This window comes from Sturnus vulgaris, chromosome Z (assembly GCF_052056855.1).
Source record: "Sturnus vulgaris isolate bStuVul1 chromosome Z, bStuVul1.hap1, whole genome shotgun sequence".
NCBI classification, from domain to species: domain Eukaryota; kingdom Metazoa; phylum Chordata; class Aves; order Passeriformes; family Sturnidae; genus Sturnus; species Sturnus vulgaris.
The window spans coordinates 26,137,470-26,152,070 of NC_142283.1; the positions used below are offsets into that span (position 1 = coordinate 26,137,470).

Genomic DNA, 14,601 nt, shown 5'->3' on the forward strand with positions numbered 1-14,601 from the left:
ATCAATCACAAATAAAGGGAGGAAGAGAGCAACACCAAGAACCAGAAGGCCACATGCCAGAGGGAGAGACAGGCATGGTGATGAGGAGGATGAGGAGGATGAAGATGGGACAAGGAGAGCTGGGCATCGCCGGCACAGAAACCGTCGACGAGGACGAGCGGCTGGAAATGAGGCCAGTGATTCTGATATGGAACCTGCAAAGGCCAGGAAGAATCAGGCAAACCAGAAATCCAAGGAAGATGATGAAGAAGAGGAAGATGAGAAAGAGGGTAAAGGTGGGAAAGGTAAAAATGAGAAGAAAGGGGACAAAAAGCCTGATAAAAAAGGTAAAAAAGAGAAGGCGAACAAGAAGAAAAAGGACAAAAAGAAATCGGGATCAGGGTAATTAAGTTTTTTTTCTTATAATAAAACAATAGTTATCTTACATAAAACCTGTTTTCACTTATAGCTGTGAAATACCAAAATTCAATATGATTCCCTTACTTGTGACAGTCAAATTAGAGCTGGTCAGATATTCTTTGTCCTGCAATGAGGAAATGATGTCTGAGTGAAATGAAAACTTTCCAGAAAGTCATATCTAGCTATATCCCAAGTTTATGAGTTGTTTTCTAGAGAAAGGGAGCGAAAATGACAAAGGAGAAGATAATCATGTGGAGAGATGATAACAGGTGAGATCTGCCCTGCTTTTTTTCTTTCTGCAAAAATAAAATGCCCTAAACCCCAAGCTGATAATCCTCCAAGAAAGCCAAGTTTTTTCCAGTATAGAATTAAAATCTTGATGCTTCTCAGAAGATCACATTCTTGTGAACCAGGTTTTTAAGATCCGTGCCAAAATTTCAAGGCCCCAGAACCAAAAACTGAGATGGCATTTTCCAATCTGTCTCTCACTCACTTTCTCTGAAATGTCACTTTTCAACTTTCCGAAGTATCTAATGCAACCTGGGGTCTTTAGAAGACTCCAGTGACAGGGAGCACTTCAGAAAAACATATCTATTTCTCTGCCATCCCATCTCCTTGTCCCTTCTTGTGCTTTTGAAAGCTTCCTCCCTGGGACCAACATATAAGGGAGCAAATGGAGCTAGGCACACTTGTCTCAGTGGAGAGGAACTCCCATTCCTCATTCAGCAGTTGTTAACAGCTGTTCTGTTCCCAGAGGCATCACTGGAAAACACAGCAGGAGTAAGAGGAAAGAAAAAAATACAGTGAGATATGCTATGGTATTAATTTGTCTGTGATCGCATTTCTATATGTTTCTACTTCATTTCCTTTCCCAATGAGAATGAGAATGCCTAAAATCTTTCTTCCTGATGGCTCTTCACTGTAATGGCAATTATACTCCTGTGTGCAGTTTCCTGTACTCACATAGCAACAATCCTGACTGTGTAAACCTATGCTTCTTTGCTTATTTTTGTCTTAATTGTAAACATTTAATCAGCATTAATTTCAAAAGGCCATTGAAAATAGAAAATTGAACAAAGGCACAATGTTTTTCGTTGTCTTCAAAAGTTCTTAATATTAAAATACATAATTTTGGGTTAAATAACCTGAAATTGCTACCTGAAGCAAGACTTTGTTCTTTAAGCAGTAAGCCTAACAACATTTGAGGAAAAACTGGGGATACTCTCAAAAATAACTCAAGAATATTATATTTGTATACTTACGGGACCTGCTGAAAAGATTGCAGAATAGTAAGAATTTTTTAAAATATTTTCAAAAGAAAAAACAAAATAATGTAAGAATGAAGGAGAGCAGAGTGGTGATCAGTTTGGCTGTGATTAAGATACAGGTTTGTGAAGCTTCAGAATGGAAAATAAGGTTATCAATATAAAAATACAGCCTGTCTAGCGAGTCTGTGAGGACCTATCACAACAAATGCTCTCTACTGTTTAAACATGGGCCTTGCTGATGAAGTTTTTTAATTACAAAGATGTTTCAGCATGAAATACCATGAAAAGAGCAAAATCAGAAGTTGAGAAAGAAATCACAAAAAACATTTCCCTAAATGAAAAGACAAGTGAAACTATTTGAGAGAGAGATAACATTGTATATACTCCTGTCATTGTGGCTTTTGCTAAACTCTACCAACATTGCTCATTTTGGTGAGGTCACAGCACAAGTCAGTAGAATCTGCTGCAATTGCCCGCTTTCCCTTCTGTGCTTTTCATTTAAATCAGGAAAACTTCTTCATGCACTGCTTATTCTACATAAAGGTCACAAGAAAATCTTAGAAGAACTGTGCATTCATTTTCTGGTGTAGCTGTTTTGGTCTTTTAAAACTTAATATTCCACTCTTGATTAATTTGTGGCACTGAGTTTCCCAGGGTAATGCCATGGTGAAAGGAGTTCTTTCTGGGTAAATTTTAAATCTGTCCTTAGATGTTAATGGTTGTTGATGTGATGAGGCTGATTGTTAACTGTTATTGAGGGTGTGAGGAGGGCCTGCTCTATACCATTCATGATCATCAGCCCCAAAATATCAATGATAAATTTCTCCTTTAGTCTCACTGTGAGGGTCAGAGATGTAAATGGGTTAAAAAAAAGGGTTTAGTTCTTTACTGCCTTGTTTCATTCTGTCTTATTGATTTTAGAAACTGTGCAGTCACATGAGAAAAAAAATTAGGAATGGGATTATATTCTTCCTACATAGCTCTATCAGTGAGTAAATAAACTGACTTCTATTGGGTTGGCTTGAGAGTATAAAACTTCTGTGAAAGCCTGGAGGTACATGGAAGATTAAGACAATACTTTTTTTCTAACTGAATAGCATTAACTGACAGGCAATGATATGGAGATTATCTGTATAAATAGAATTTACACAAAAAAGAAGAAAGAAAGATTTCAAGTTTAGCAAATTTATTTAATTGTCATGCTATATTCTCAAAATCATACCAGTCTTATCCTGTAACATCCTATCTTAAAGAAAACATTTTCATCCTAATTTTTAATGCTATACACAGAAATAAAGAGAAAAGTAGATTACATCCATAAAGAGGAGATGAATCTAAGACCAAAATAGAGATGTATAATAAGATCGTAAAACCAAATTACAGATGAATACAATGTAGAAGTTCATTATGTGCATAACTTGAAAAAGCACTTGATTTCAAGAGCTCTACTGACTTAGATGTGTATTGAATTGGAGCCAAGGAGGATTGATGTCAAGATATTTATTGACCCTTGATGCTTTATGTTAGCCTGCAGGTCACAATGAACCCTTCTGGCTTTCAAATGCGTGAAAAAAAACCTTCTATAAAAGGCTAAGACTTTTGGTTGCAGAAGACAGAATTTTGATTTCCTGACTTGAATAACATGGTTTTCCACCACTGGAGCTAAAGGAAAACTCTGCTGTTGCTCTACCAAGTTTGGTTGCATAATGTGAACATAACTAGATAATACTGCTTTCTTTAAGAAACTCTGAAATTTAGATTTTTAAAATTATTTTTCTGGCTCCAAAGGAAGGTGAAGAATGGAAGATGAGACCTGTTTGTTAAGACAAACAAAGCACTAGCTGGCAAAGGGCACAAAGCCCATATTATCCCGGCTTGACCTCTTGTGTTCTGCTAAGCTTCCTTTTCTCAGTAAGCTCACTGCATTAGCACAAAGCCCTCATATTTCCCACCCTCTCACTGCAGCATTGTAACCCAGCAAATTCAGCTTTGCATAAACCAGCAATCTTCCATCAAAGGAAATATTTAATATCAGGCACTCTGCTTTGTAAAATGCAAAGTAGCTGATTGTAACAATGGATTCTGAGCTCACTCAAATCAGACTCTTTTAATCCTTCTGTTCTTCACTAAGACGTGATTCTACTTGCATTCACCCTCAAAATTTTATGCACAAATCCCTTTGTTATCCTTTATGCTTTTGACTTCAGTTTTCATACCATTCTCAACTTGCTCTTCATAATACTGTTATGACAGTAAATAGATATGGTGTTTAGTAGCAGTTTTTCTTTATGCAGTTTTAAGTTTTCTGTGATGCAGTTTTTTGCCATGTGAAGCCCAAACCGGTAAGACTGATGGATACGACTTTCTAAGGTGACCATCTATTCAGTATGAGCCACAATGATGCTCAGAGGGTTGGAGCACCTCTCCTTCAGGACAGGCTGAGAGAATTGGAATTGTTCAGCCTAGAGACAAGAAGGTTGTGGGGAGATCTCTCTGTGGCCTTCAAATGCCTTAAAGCAGCTTATGAAAAGGAGGAAGACTTTTTATATGGCCAGATAGTGACAGAACAAGAGACAAAGGATTTAAACTGAAAGATTAGATTAGATTAGATTAGATTAGATTAGATTAGATTAGATTAGATTAGATTAGATAGGAAGAAATTCTTTGCTCAGAGTATGGTGTAGCACTGGATCAAGTTGCTCAGAGAAGCTGTGCATGCCCCACAACTAGGGAGTGTTCAAGGCCAGGCTGGATGGGGTCCAGAGCAACCTGATCCAGTGAATGGCATACTTGCATATGGCAGAGAGGCTTGAAGAGAGATAATTTTTGAGATGCCTTCCAAGCCAAACCATTCTGTCATTCTATGGCTCTGTGATAATAAATAGCATTTTAACCTTTAATAGCAGGTTGGCCCACAGCTATGGAAGCCTCTTTCTTTCCTTTGTTAACTTCTCTGTGTCTGAAAGTTTTCAGCTCATCCCCTAATCTTTTGCTGTAATTGAATAAAATGTGTGAAGACTATAGGTAAATGACCAGTAAGAAGTTTGTATTTTACTGTATTTCAAGAAGTATTTTGCTTTTAATTTATTTGTTTGTTTTAAACCCTTAAATATTCTTGCTGGTAAACTCTTGTGTCATTTATATAATTTAAATCTCTAAAGAGACCAGTTTTATCTGTTTTGGTGAAGAACAGTTAAATAATTTTTAAATTATTCAGGAGATAGAACCTATGCATTAGGTAATGAATCATTCAGCTCTTAAATCAGATTTTGGTTATCAGACTTTCAGAAAGGTTGAAGTATGTGCAAAAAAGTCTGAAAACTACTTGCTTGATAAAGTCAGAATGAATTTTCTCCAAACAAGTCAGAAAACCATTAAAAAACTCCAAATAAACTTGGAGTACAGATTTAAACATTCAGAAGACAAATAAACAAGCAAGCAAATGAACAAAAGAAGCTAAAGAAAGCACAACAAGAACAGGTAGAAATGCATCAAACTACTATCACCAAGAGGCCACTCAATGGTAGTTGTCACTGTCAGATTTTTAGGGCAGAAAGTCAATCTATTGATTTCCTTTTTATCCTTTTCCTGCTCACTGCTATAAAAAGAGGAAACACCTGTTGCTAATGAATTGCTACATGCCATTATATGAGAAGTAAGATTGCTCACAGAAAGGGGTATCTATGCAGATTTTAGGAAAGTGAATATTGTTTTAATCAGCAATTCTTTGCAAAGATACTGTAGACTGATGTATGGATAATAAGTTCAGATTACAGACACAACATACCTGGAGACACCATTACAATTGCACCTACTTTCCTTGAGTGCTTGCTGCTTTCTCATGGTCTTGCTGCAATATGGTGTTGAATTTTTCCCATCTATGAAATGTTAATGCTTTAGTAAGTGCATAGGCTGTCATTTGGTGTTTAAATTTGTCTTAATTGAAGCTGTGGTGTCTCTTGTCTCTACTGTGACACACTAAACTGGAGGAGTTTGCTTTTAGGGCTGCATATGGCTGCACTTGACCATTGTGAATTTGAGTTGGACTCTTAGGAGGCTGATTACAGCTGAAACAATAACATACTGTCACATTTTACCCCAATAGTGCTGCTCATTGTCCCTGTGATATTGAAGGTGTAGTGCTGGTTCACCTGCAGCTCTGCACTTTGCGTGAAGGCTTTGCTTTTCATACTAAAATTAATAACAACAATTCTAAATGAAGAGTGTCGTTACTTCTGTGCAAATGTGAAGGCATTTGTCTAGTCTCAAATTTAACAGAAATTAACATAAAGTATACTTTTCTGTGAAAACTTCTGTCCTATCTGAGTTTTGGTGATGTTTTTCATTCCTGCTTTTGTTTGAAGGTCTGATTCTGAATCTGAGGAGGAGCCAATTACAGAGGAGGAGTTGGCCAAGCTGAAAGAAGAGGTAGAAGAAAAAAAGAAACTCATTGCCACACTACGAAACAAGCCATGGAAGATGAAAAAGAAGTTGTCTGTCCTGAAGTATGGTTTGATTTCCATAATGAATATCTGCTGTCCTGCTTTGCACTGTTTTTCTGAACTTTCACTTTAGTTCTGCACCTACTCACAAAATTAACTTCAGACCACCTCTACTGTCTCTTCCCCAGGAGGTATTCTCAAAGTAAGTGGAGGTAAATGGTTTTGCAGATCAGTGCTTTCTTGTCCCAGTAGAGCTTAAATCAAATATGGAAAGCGAATACCTTTTTGTTTTCAGAATTTCCATTATAACCCAGTGCAAAATCTTTTCCTTTTCTTCAGTTAAATTAATGTTGATGAATTCTTCCATTGGTGAGATTTAACGTCTCTCAGAAAAATTGTGCAATTGCAGGATTACCTCAAGATTGCTAGAGAAAGAGGAGAGCATTTTTCTCCCTAGTCTGACTTCTGGGAAAAAAAAAATTAACTTATGAAAAAGCAAATTCTTTGGAAGCAGAACTTGTACTTTCATGCATTTCTATTTATGCCACATAGAAAACTGCATTTTGCCCTAGCAAACCTATTGCTATATTTACTTGGAAGCCAAAAATTAAATATTCATTTTCATTTAAATTTCCACCAAGCACAGGAACTGGGTAAATAAAGAGAACTTTGTTCTTTTGACAAAACTACTATGTTCCACTGTTTTAGATAGCTCATTCACTGCAGCAATGCCAAGACATCCACAAAACATCCATCAGAGAAAGGATGGTCTGTCCCACAGAGAGTTTTTAATATGAACAGAAAACACAGACATGAAATATGGTGTGGAAAGTCTATATATTTGTTCTTTTAGAAAGTAAGCTAATTTTGGAAAGGGTAAACTTGCAAAGAGACAATGAAAAGAATCAAAGGTAGTAAAAGGGAACAGTATCTAGGAGATGTAGAGTAGAAGCATTGTGAAGGTAAGAGAGATTTCACAAAATATAAATGGGCAGATTAGATTTTGGATAGTCTACAGAAGGATCCCCATGTAAATAAACTTGTTTGCAGTCTTCCTATGGAAAAAGCTTCTATTTTTACAGCCATTCTTCTATCCCATAATTCCTAGCAATTCCAAGGAAACTTCATGACTTGATATGTCCCTTAGACTATTGTCCATTATTGCTTTTCCGTGTTGGCAGTGATGATGCTGCAACATATAGCTCAAGGATGATCAAGAGACACTTCTGGGTTTTGGGATATCTGGTGAGGAAAGCTGGCACAGAAGCTATTTTTTCCTCTATACTTCCAGTTGTGGGCAGTGATATTGGAAGAATTATTGTCTATTAATACAATAATTCACAGAAAAAATCCTCTTAGGAACTCTGCTAAGGCTCTTGGAAGATGGGGAGATGATTAGAGAAATAAGTACATCTTCACTAGGAAAAGAACTGTCTGAACAAACCTTCTGTGATGAAGTTACTATATCAGTGGACAAAGGAAGGGCTGTGGATTTAGGGAGGACTTCTGTAAGGTCTTTGATATGTGTACTGGGTCTAGTGCTGGCCAAACGCCAGTGCACCCAGAATTATATACTCATTTTCTGCTGTGAGATAAGGATTAGGAGGGGAGCAAAGCAGGCTCAGAACTTTAAAAGACATAAAAAACTTTTTAAAGAGAATTAAAAGAAAAATAATAAGAAATCAGAATAAACCTTCAGAACACTTCTCCTCTCCCCAGCTCTTCCTTTTTTATTGTTTTCACAGACAATGTGAATTTGTCTCTTTGACAAATCAGATATTTTCAATCAGTTTACCACTTTTAAATCAGTGCACTTATGGAGAGGAGTCTCCCCTGCCATGCCATGGAGATTTTTCCACAAGAAACTCTTCTCTTGTTGTTTGAATTTTCAGGGACAGCAGCCACCTGGAAATCTGCAATCATGAAGTTTCTCCCACGGTTTGGTAGTTTTCCCATCACTGCCACCACGGGTGGTCATTTCAGCTTATTGGGGTACCATTTTAAGGATGAGCTGCTTCAGTACAGAAACAAAAGGTTGTCTTCTTTTATCTCTGGGAACAGAGGTTTTACTGGGGCAAGGTTTTCTATCTTGTTGCTCTCTGTTCAAGCTTCTCATTGGATCACAGTTACTTTAACATCTGCTTGCTTCAACACGGGTGCCTCTGCTCATGGCTGTGGTTAGAATGCCACTTCCCCCAATGCATTTCATGAGTTACAGGGGGAAAAATAGTCTTATGTATCAATTATATCTTCAGGCTTACAAGAGAATTTCAGCCCAAGATTAAGGTGTCTACTCATTCTGCTCCCATCTGACCTTGGTGTCTCTATGTTGTGTTCTTGACATGTCTTCACTCTTTCCATTTTTTCTCACTCAAGAGAAGATTGAGGTCTGCAGGTTTCATCTGTGCACTTAGAAGAGTTGATATCTTGCCCGGGCCTGTGGATGTGATCTCTGCCACTCTGCCTACATGGCTGTTTTCTGGCCCCTGCTGCACTCAATTCTAGCAGTGGGGCTACTTTCTACTTGGGGCTGCAGGGCCACCTCTGTTCTTAGCCGCATTATTTTCTGTGGTGCCAGCAGGATGGTTTGTCAGCTCACGCTGGATTGGGGCCTGGCTCGGCTCTGCCCAAAGCCGAGTGGAACCGGCCTGGCTGCCGGCCGTGGCTGGAACTCAGTGTTAGCAGAATCTCAGCTGAGCCAGCTGGGCTGTGTGGTGGAGCGGGGCCTGGCCCGGGCAGTGCTGCATCAAAGCGCGACCTGGCTCGGCCCTGCCAGGTCCCGTGGGCCGTGCAGCAGAGCGGGGCCTAGCCCAGCCGGTGTCCAGTTTCATGTTCAAAGGCCGGAATCAAGAGATTTTCCCAGGCCTTTTTTGTCTTTAGATATGTTTTCACAGAGGCGTATTCAGCTTTCTGAAGTGGTTTAACACAGTTGCAATATTCAAAACTAGCCAGCTGATTGGATTTTTTCCTGAACTAAAATCTAAACTGCATTAAACCACAAAATCCTTCTCTCCAAATTGTAAAGATGTGGATTAAATGGGTGGACTGTACAGTTGCTAAAAATTGTCTGAATGGTCACACCCAGGGAATTGGTGGTCAATGGGTCAATGACTGCTTGGACATCACTGGCAAATGATGTCATTCAGGAGTTCATATTGGGAAGAATTCAAATTATTGTCTTCATCAACGACACAGATGGAGGGATCAAGTGCACCCTCAGAAAATTTGCAGATGACACACCTGAAAGACAGGGTGCCATCCAGAGAGACCTAGACAAGCTCAAGAAGTGGGCACATGGGAATCTCATTAGGTTTAACAAAACCAAGTGCTCCAACTTTGTTGAGGCAACCCCTATTATCAATATAGGCTGGGAGAGGAACAGATGGAGAGCAGCCCTTTGGAGGACTTGGGGGTTCTGGTGGATGGAAAGTTAAAGAAAAGCCAAGAATGTGGGTTTGCAGCCCAGCAAACCAAATGTGTCCCGTACTTCATCCAAACCAGTGTGGCCAGTAGGGTGAGAGAAGGGATTCTGCTTCTCTGAACCACTCTAGTGAGACCCCACTTGCCATGTTGTGTCCAGATCTGGGGTCAGCAGTACAGGAAGGGCATGAATCCACTTGAGCAGGTCCAGAGGAGGGCCACAGAAATGGTCAGAAGCTTGCAACAGCTTTCCTATGGAGACAGGCTGTGAGAGTAGTGTTGTTCAGCCTGGACAAAAGAAAGCTCTGGGGACACCTTATAGCAGCCTTTCTGTACTTAAAGGGGGCTTTCAAGAAAGATGGGAACCAATTTTTAGAATAGGATGTGGTAATTAGACAAGTGGTAATAAAATCTTAAAGAAAAATGATAATAAAAACTTAAAGAATTTAGATTCAGACTATATATAAGGAAGATATTCTCTATGGTGAGGTTAGCAACACACTGGATGAAGCTGTCCAGAGAAGTTGTTCAAGGGACATTCTGGGAAGTGTCCAAGGACAAGCTGGATGGAGCTTTGCTCAACCTGACTTAGTAAAAAGTGTCCCTGGTCATGGCAGAGGGTCTGGAAATAAGTGATCTCTAAGGTTCTTTTCAGACTAAACCATTTAATGCTTTTCTGATCCGAAGACATACATACCAAGATGCAGTTATAGAGTGCTTTTTCTAGAGTCCTGCTTTTGTAATTGTTTCTTTGGAGCCTAAGTTCAACTAATTGCAATACAAGACTGGAGTTTTTATGCTACTTCAAGTAAAAAAATTATATTATAAATGGGCACTTTATTATGATACCATTTACAATAGTATCAGCATATTTTAAGGTATCCATGTTCTGTGTTTTAGCAAGATTTATAACAGAATCATTACTCTGATTATTGGCCTTCTTGTATGTATGAAAAATAGACACATGCTGGCTGTAAGTACCTTAAACTTTTAAATTACTAGTGTGACTTTTGAATAACTTTGTGTTAGAATTTCTGGTTCTTTAAACTCTTGGTGAGCCATTGTTAGTAGCAACTATTTTGCCCTGTCGTCTGCTTCTTTCCCTGTGAAGGATTTAGAGTATCATGGGATGTGTGGTGAAAAAAACAAAACTATCTTCTTACAGGTAGAAGACAAAATTGCCCCATTCTTTGTCTTCCAGCTTTCACAATTGAGACATACTTCATTGGAGGTTTCTTCTCAGAGTTATGATAAATCTTACATAATTGCATAAGCCAACCCCCACTTCCATGTTTGTTATGTATTGGCATCTTTTATTTCCAAGAATGGGAAAAAAGTGCCATCCAGTAATACTCCTATACAGGACAAAACAAGACCAAAAATTTCCTATTTTTATTTTATTTTGAACAGTTAATATTAGCATTAATTAGGACCTTTCATTTTAAATATTGGCTTTTTAAAAGAAGTACTGTCAGAACAAACAATTTTTGGGGAAAGATTTAATTTCCACTGAAATGTGTGTTTTTTGAAAAACAGGACATTTTAAATAAAACATTTTGTTTAAGATTTTCACAGGAACATTATTTCATGGCTTAAACTGCATAGGGTGGGAAAGATAATTTATACTTAACTAGTGATTACTGTATGAATGAACAATAATTTTAAAACACAGATGTAAAACTAGTTACTCTGCAGAAAATGCCTTCTGCCAAAACATGGCTGAGAGTTAACTGCAGAAATGGCATTCTTAATAGAACTACACTGTAAATTTATATCAACTCTAACTTCTAATTTACATTACTGTTCTACAAAGATGCATTTCAAACAGCCCATGATTATTGTCTGAAGAATCATGACTTGATAGGAAGAATACTGCTCTGATACAGTGTCCCTCTGTAGTTTGAAGTTGAACTGTATCAATTCTGTCAGACTCTAAGCTCACCTTGAGACATCATGGTCAGATCTTCACAGGTCTGGAGATGTGAAAAAAAAAGAGGAAGAAGACATGGAGAGGGTTGAAAAGATGTTACAACAGCATCCCCACTCTCCTAGGTGCTAAGCAATAGGCTTGTTAGGTTGTGTGCTGAGGACACACTGGTCTATGCTACTGAGTATGTGAGTGCACCTAGAGTTCAGACTTTTTATCATTTCCTAGACAAATATATCCAGAAGAGTTTTCTTGTTCTAGTAATTTTCCCTCTACTGTTTTACATGGTTTATGAATGGTGTTGCTTTGTCTTTTCTATGGAAGATGAGAACTTGTGGCATTTCTTCTTGTCACTGCCTACTCAGGTCATCACAAAGTTACCTGAAGAGCCATGAAGTGATAATGCCCATTAATTATTACTTGCAAGGCTGAGATTTAGAGTGGGGGATAAATTGATTGATTGATTGACACAGACCCTTGTGAGTCAGTCCTGAAGGGCAAAGGAGTCCAGGAAAGCTAGATATGCTTTAAAAAGGAAATTGTTAAATATTCAGGAACAGGCTGTCCCCATGTTCAGGAAGACAAGTCATTAGGGAAAAAGGCCAGCCTGCTTAAACAGATATATTGAGCTTGATCTCAAGGAAAAAAGAGAATCTATTGTTTCTGGAAGGATGGACAGGTAACTTGGGAGGACTACCAGGATATTGCAAGTTCACCTAGGGAGAAGATTAGAATGGCCAAAGGCCTACTAGAACCTGACTGGCCTCTTCTTTTAAAGACAATGAAAGATTTCTATAAATATATTTTCAGTAAATGGAAGGCCAAAGAATGTCTCCATCGCTTGCTGAATGTGTAGTGACAGGGAATGAGAGAAGGGAGGAGGTACTTAATGCCTTTTTTGTCTCAGTCATCAATATCAAGACCAGTTGTCCTTATGATACCTCGTATGATTCCTTGAGCAGGAAGTTGGTGATGGGGAAATGAGTGAAGCCCCCACAATCCAGCAGGAGATGGTTAGTGTCCTGCTATGCCGATTAGACATGCACAAGTCTACATGTCTGGTGGATTCCACCCCACAGGAATAAGGGAACTGGTGAAAGAGCTAAAGCACTCTCAATCATCTACCAGCAGTCCTGGTTAACTGGAGAAGTTCCAGCTGACTAGAAATTAGCACATGTAACACTCATATACAAGAAGGAACAGAAGGATGATCTGGGGAACTGTCACTGTAGGGGCCCATGTGACATACAAAAAGGCACACTACATTTCAGAAGGCTAATATCTGTTTATTACAAGAGCATGCTGTCTTTTATACCCTCTACACAGTTTACACTTTATTCATTGGCTACAATCGATCAACATAACATTTATTGGTGTGAAACCCATCTCCACCTCTGTTTCTCGCAAGACTTTTCTAAAAATACTTTTCCCAGATGCAAAGTTTTCTTCAGCTTATCTCCTTCTTCTCTTCTTGGTCTCCAGGCCAACAGCCTTGGTCAGAGAATATGTCTCAAAACAAACCTCATTCATTTACTCTCTCTAACCCACAGACCAGCTGTAGGTCCTACTATAGGGAACTACAGGCCTGCCAGCCTAACTTCAGTTCCAGGTAATTTATGGAAAATATTATCCTGGGTGCCATTATGCAGGACAATCAGGAGATCAAGCCCAGCCAACATGGATTGAAGAAAGGAGGGTTGTGGTTGGCCAAATTTATTACCTTCTATGACAAAGTGACCTGCTTAGTACCTGAAGGGAAGGCTGTGGATGTCATCTATCTAGACTTCAGCAGACCATTTGACACAGCCTACCAAAGTATCCTTCCAGAAAAACTGGCTTGGATGGGCGCACTCTTCAATGGGTAAAAACTAGTTGTCTGGGCCCTGAGAGTGGTGGTGAATGGAACTAAATCCAGCTGATGGCCAGTCATTCTTGGTGCTCCCCACACCTGTTTTGGGGTCAGTATTGTCTAACATTTTTATTGATAATCTGTTCATGGGAATTGAATTTGTTGATAATACGAAGTTGGATGGGAGTGTTGGTCTGCTTGAGAGCAAGAAGGTTCTGCAGAGGGACAGACTCAATCAATGGGCTGAGGACAACTGCAGGAGGTTCAACAAGGCCAAGTGCTGTACCTTGCACTGGGGTTACAGCTGCCCCTGTGCCGTGCTACAGCCTTGGGGTGAGGCTGCTCCAGAGCTGTTCTTCAGACAGGAACTTGGGGGTTGCTGTTTGAACATGAGCCAGCAGTGTGCCTAGGTGGCCAAGAAGGCCCGTGGCATCCTGGGCTGTGTCAAGAACAGTGTGGCCAGCAGGATAAGGGCAGTGACCATGTCCCTGTACTGGGCACTGGGGAGGCCTCACCTCATGTCTGTGCTCTGTTCTGGGCCCCTCACTTTAAAAGGGACATTGAGGGGCCGGAGCCTGTCCAGCAAAGGGCAGCGAGGCTCCAGAAAGGACTAAAGAACCTGTCCCATGAGGGACACCTGGGGGAGCTGGGGTTGTTTAGTCTCAAGAAAAGGAGCCTTGGGGGGGACCTCATTGCTTTTTGCAACTTCCTGAAAGGAGGCTGTGGTGAGTCAGGGGCCCATATCCACTACAGTGCCTGCAGTGAGAGGACAAGAGGAAATTGCCTGAAGATTCAGTTTAGATACTGCAAAAAAATTGTCACTGCTAGGGTGGTCATGCACTGGAATAAGGTGCACCAGGGAGGTGGTGGAGTCACCATCCCTGGAGGTGCTCAAGAGGCATCTGCATCTCATGTTCAGTGATGTGGTTTAGGGGTTTTGGGCAGTGCTGGGTTGATGGTTGCACATAAGGTCTCTTAAAGGTCTCTCCCAACCTTTGCCATTCTATGATTTTGTGATTTTTTTGATTAGAAGAAGGTACAAAACCCCCCAAATATTAATGGGCCAGAGCTTCAGCTGTTGCAAACTGGAAAACCTTCAGGGAAAGCCATCCCAGTTTAAGTCTGAGGGTCGGATTTTGGGAACTGCATCCCTGTTTGTGCATTTTTCTGCCTGAGTTTTGCACCAATATGAAGAAAAAGGAAGGTTTTAAATGCTGTGCTACTGTGTTATACTCATCTCATTTCCCTTATTAAAGTGCTCATAGCACTTTAGATAGACAAAATTTTGTACTATAA

General features: G+C 39.6%; 1 protein-coding gene across 1 annotated transcript in view; it reads left to right on the forward strand.

Annotated features, from left to right (window-relative positions):
- TMC1 (transmembrane channel like 1) overlaps positions 1-14,601 on the forward strand; it is a 54,910-nt gene that overhangs the window by 8,392 nt on the left and 31,917 nt on the right. Inside the window, 2 exon segments of the mRNA XM_014886286.1 lie at positions 12-381; positions 6,032-6,172. Coding sequence (XP_014741772.1) covers positions 12-381; positions 6,032-6,172 — 511 coding nt within the window.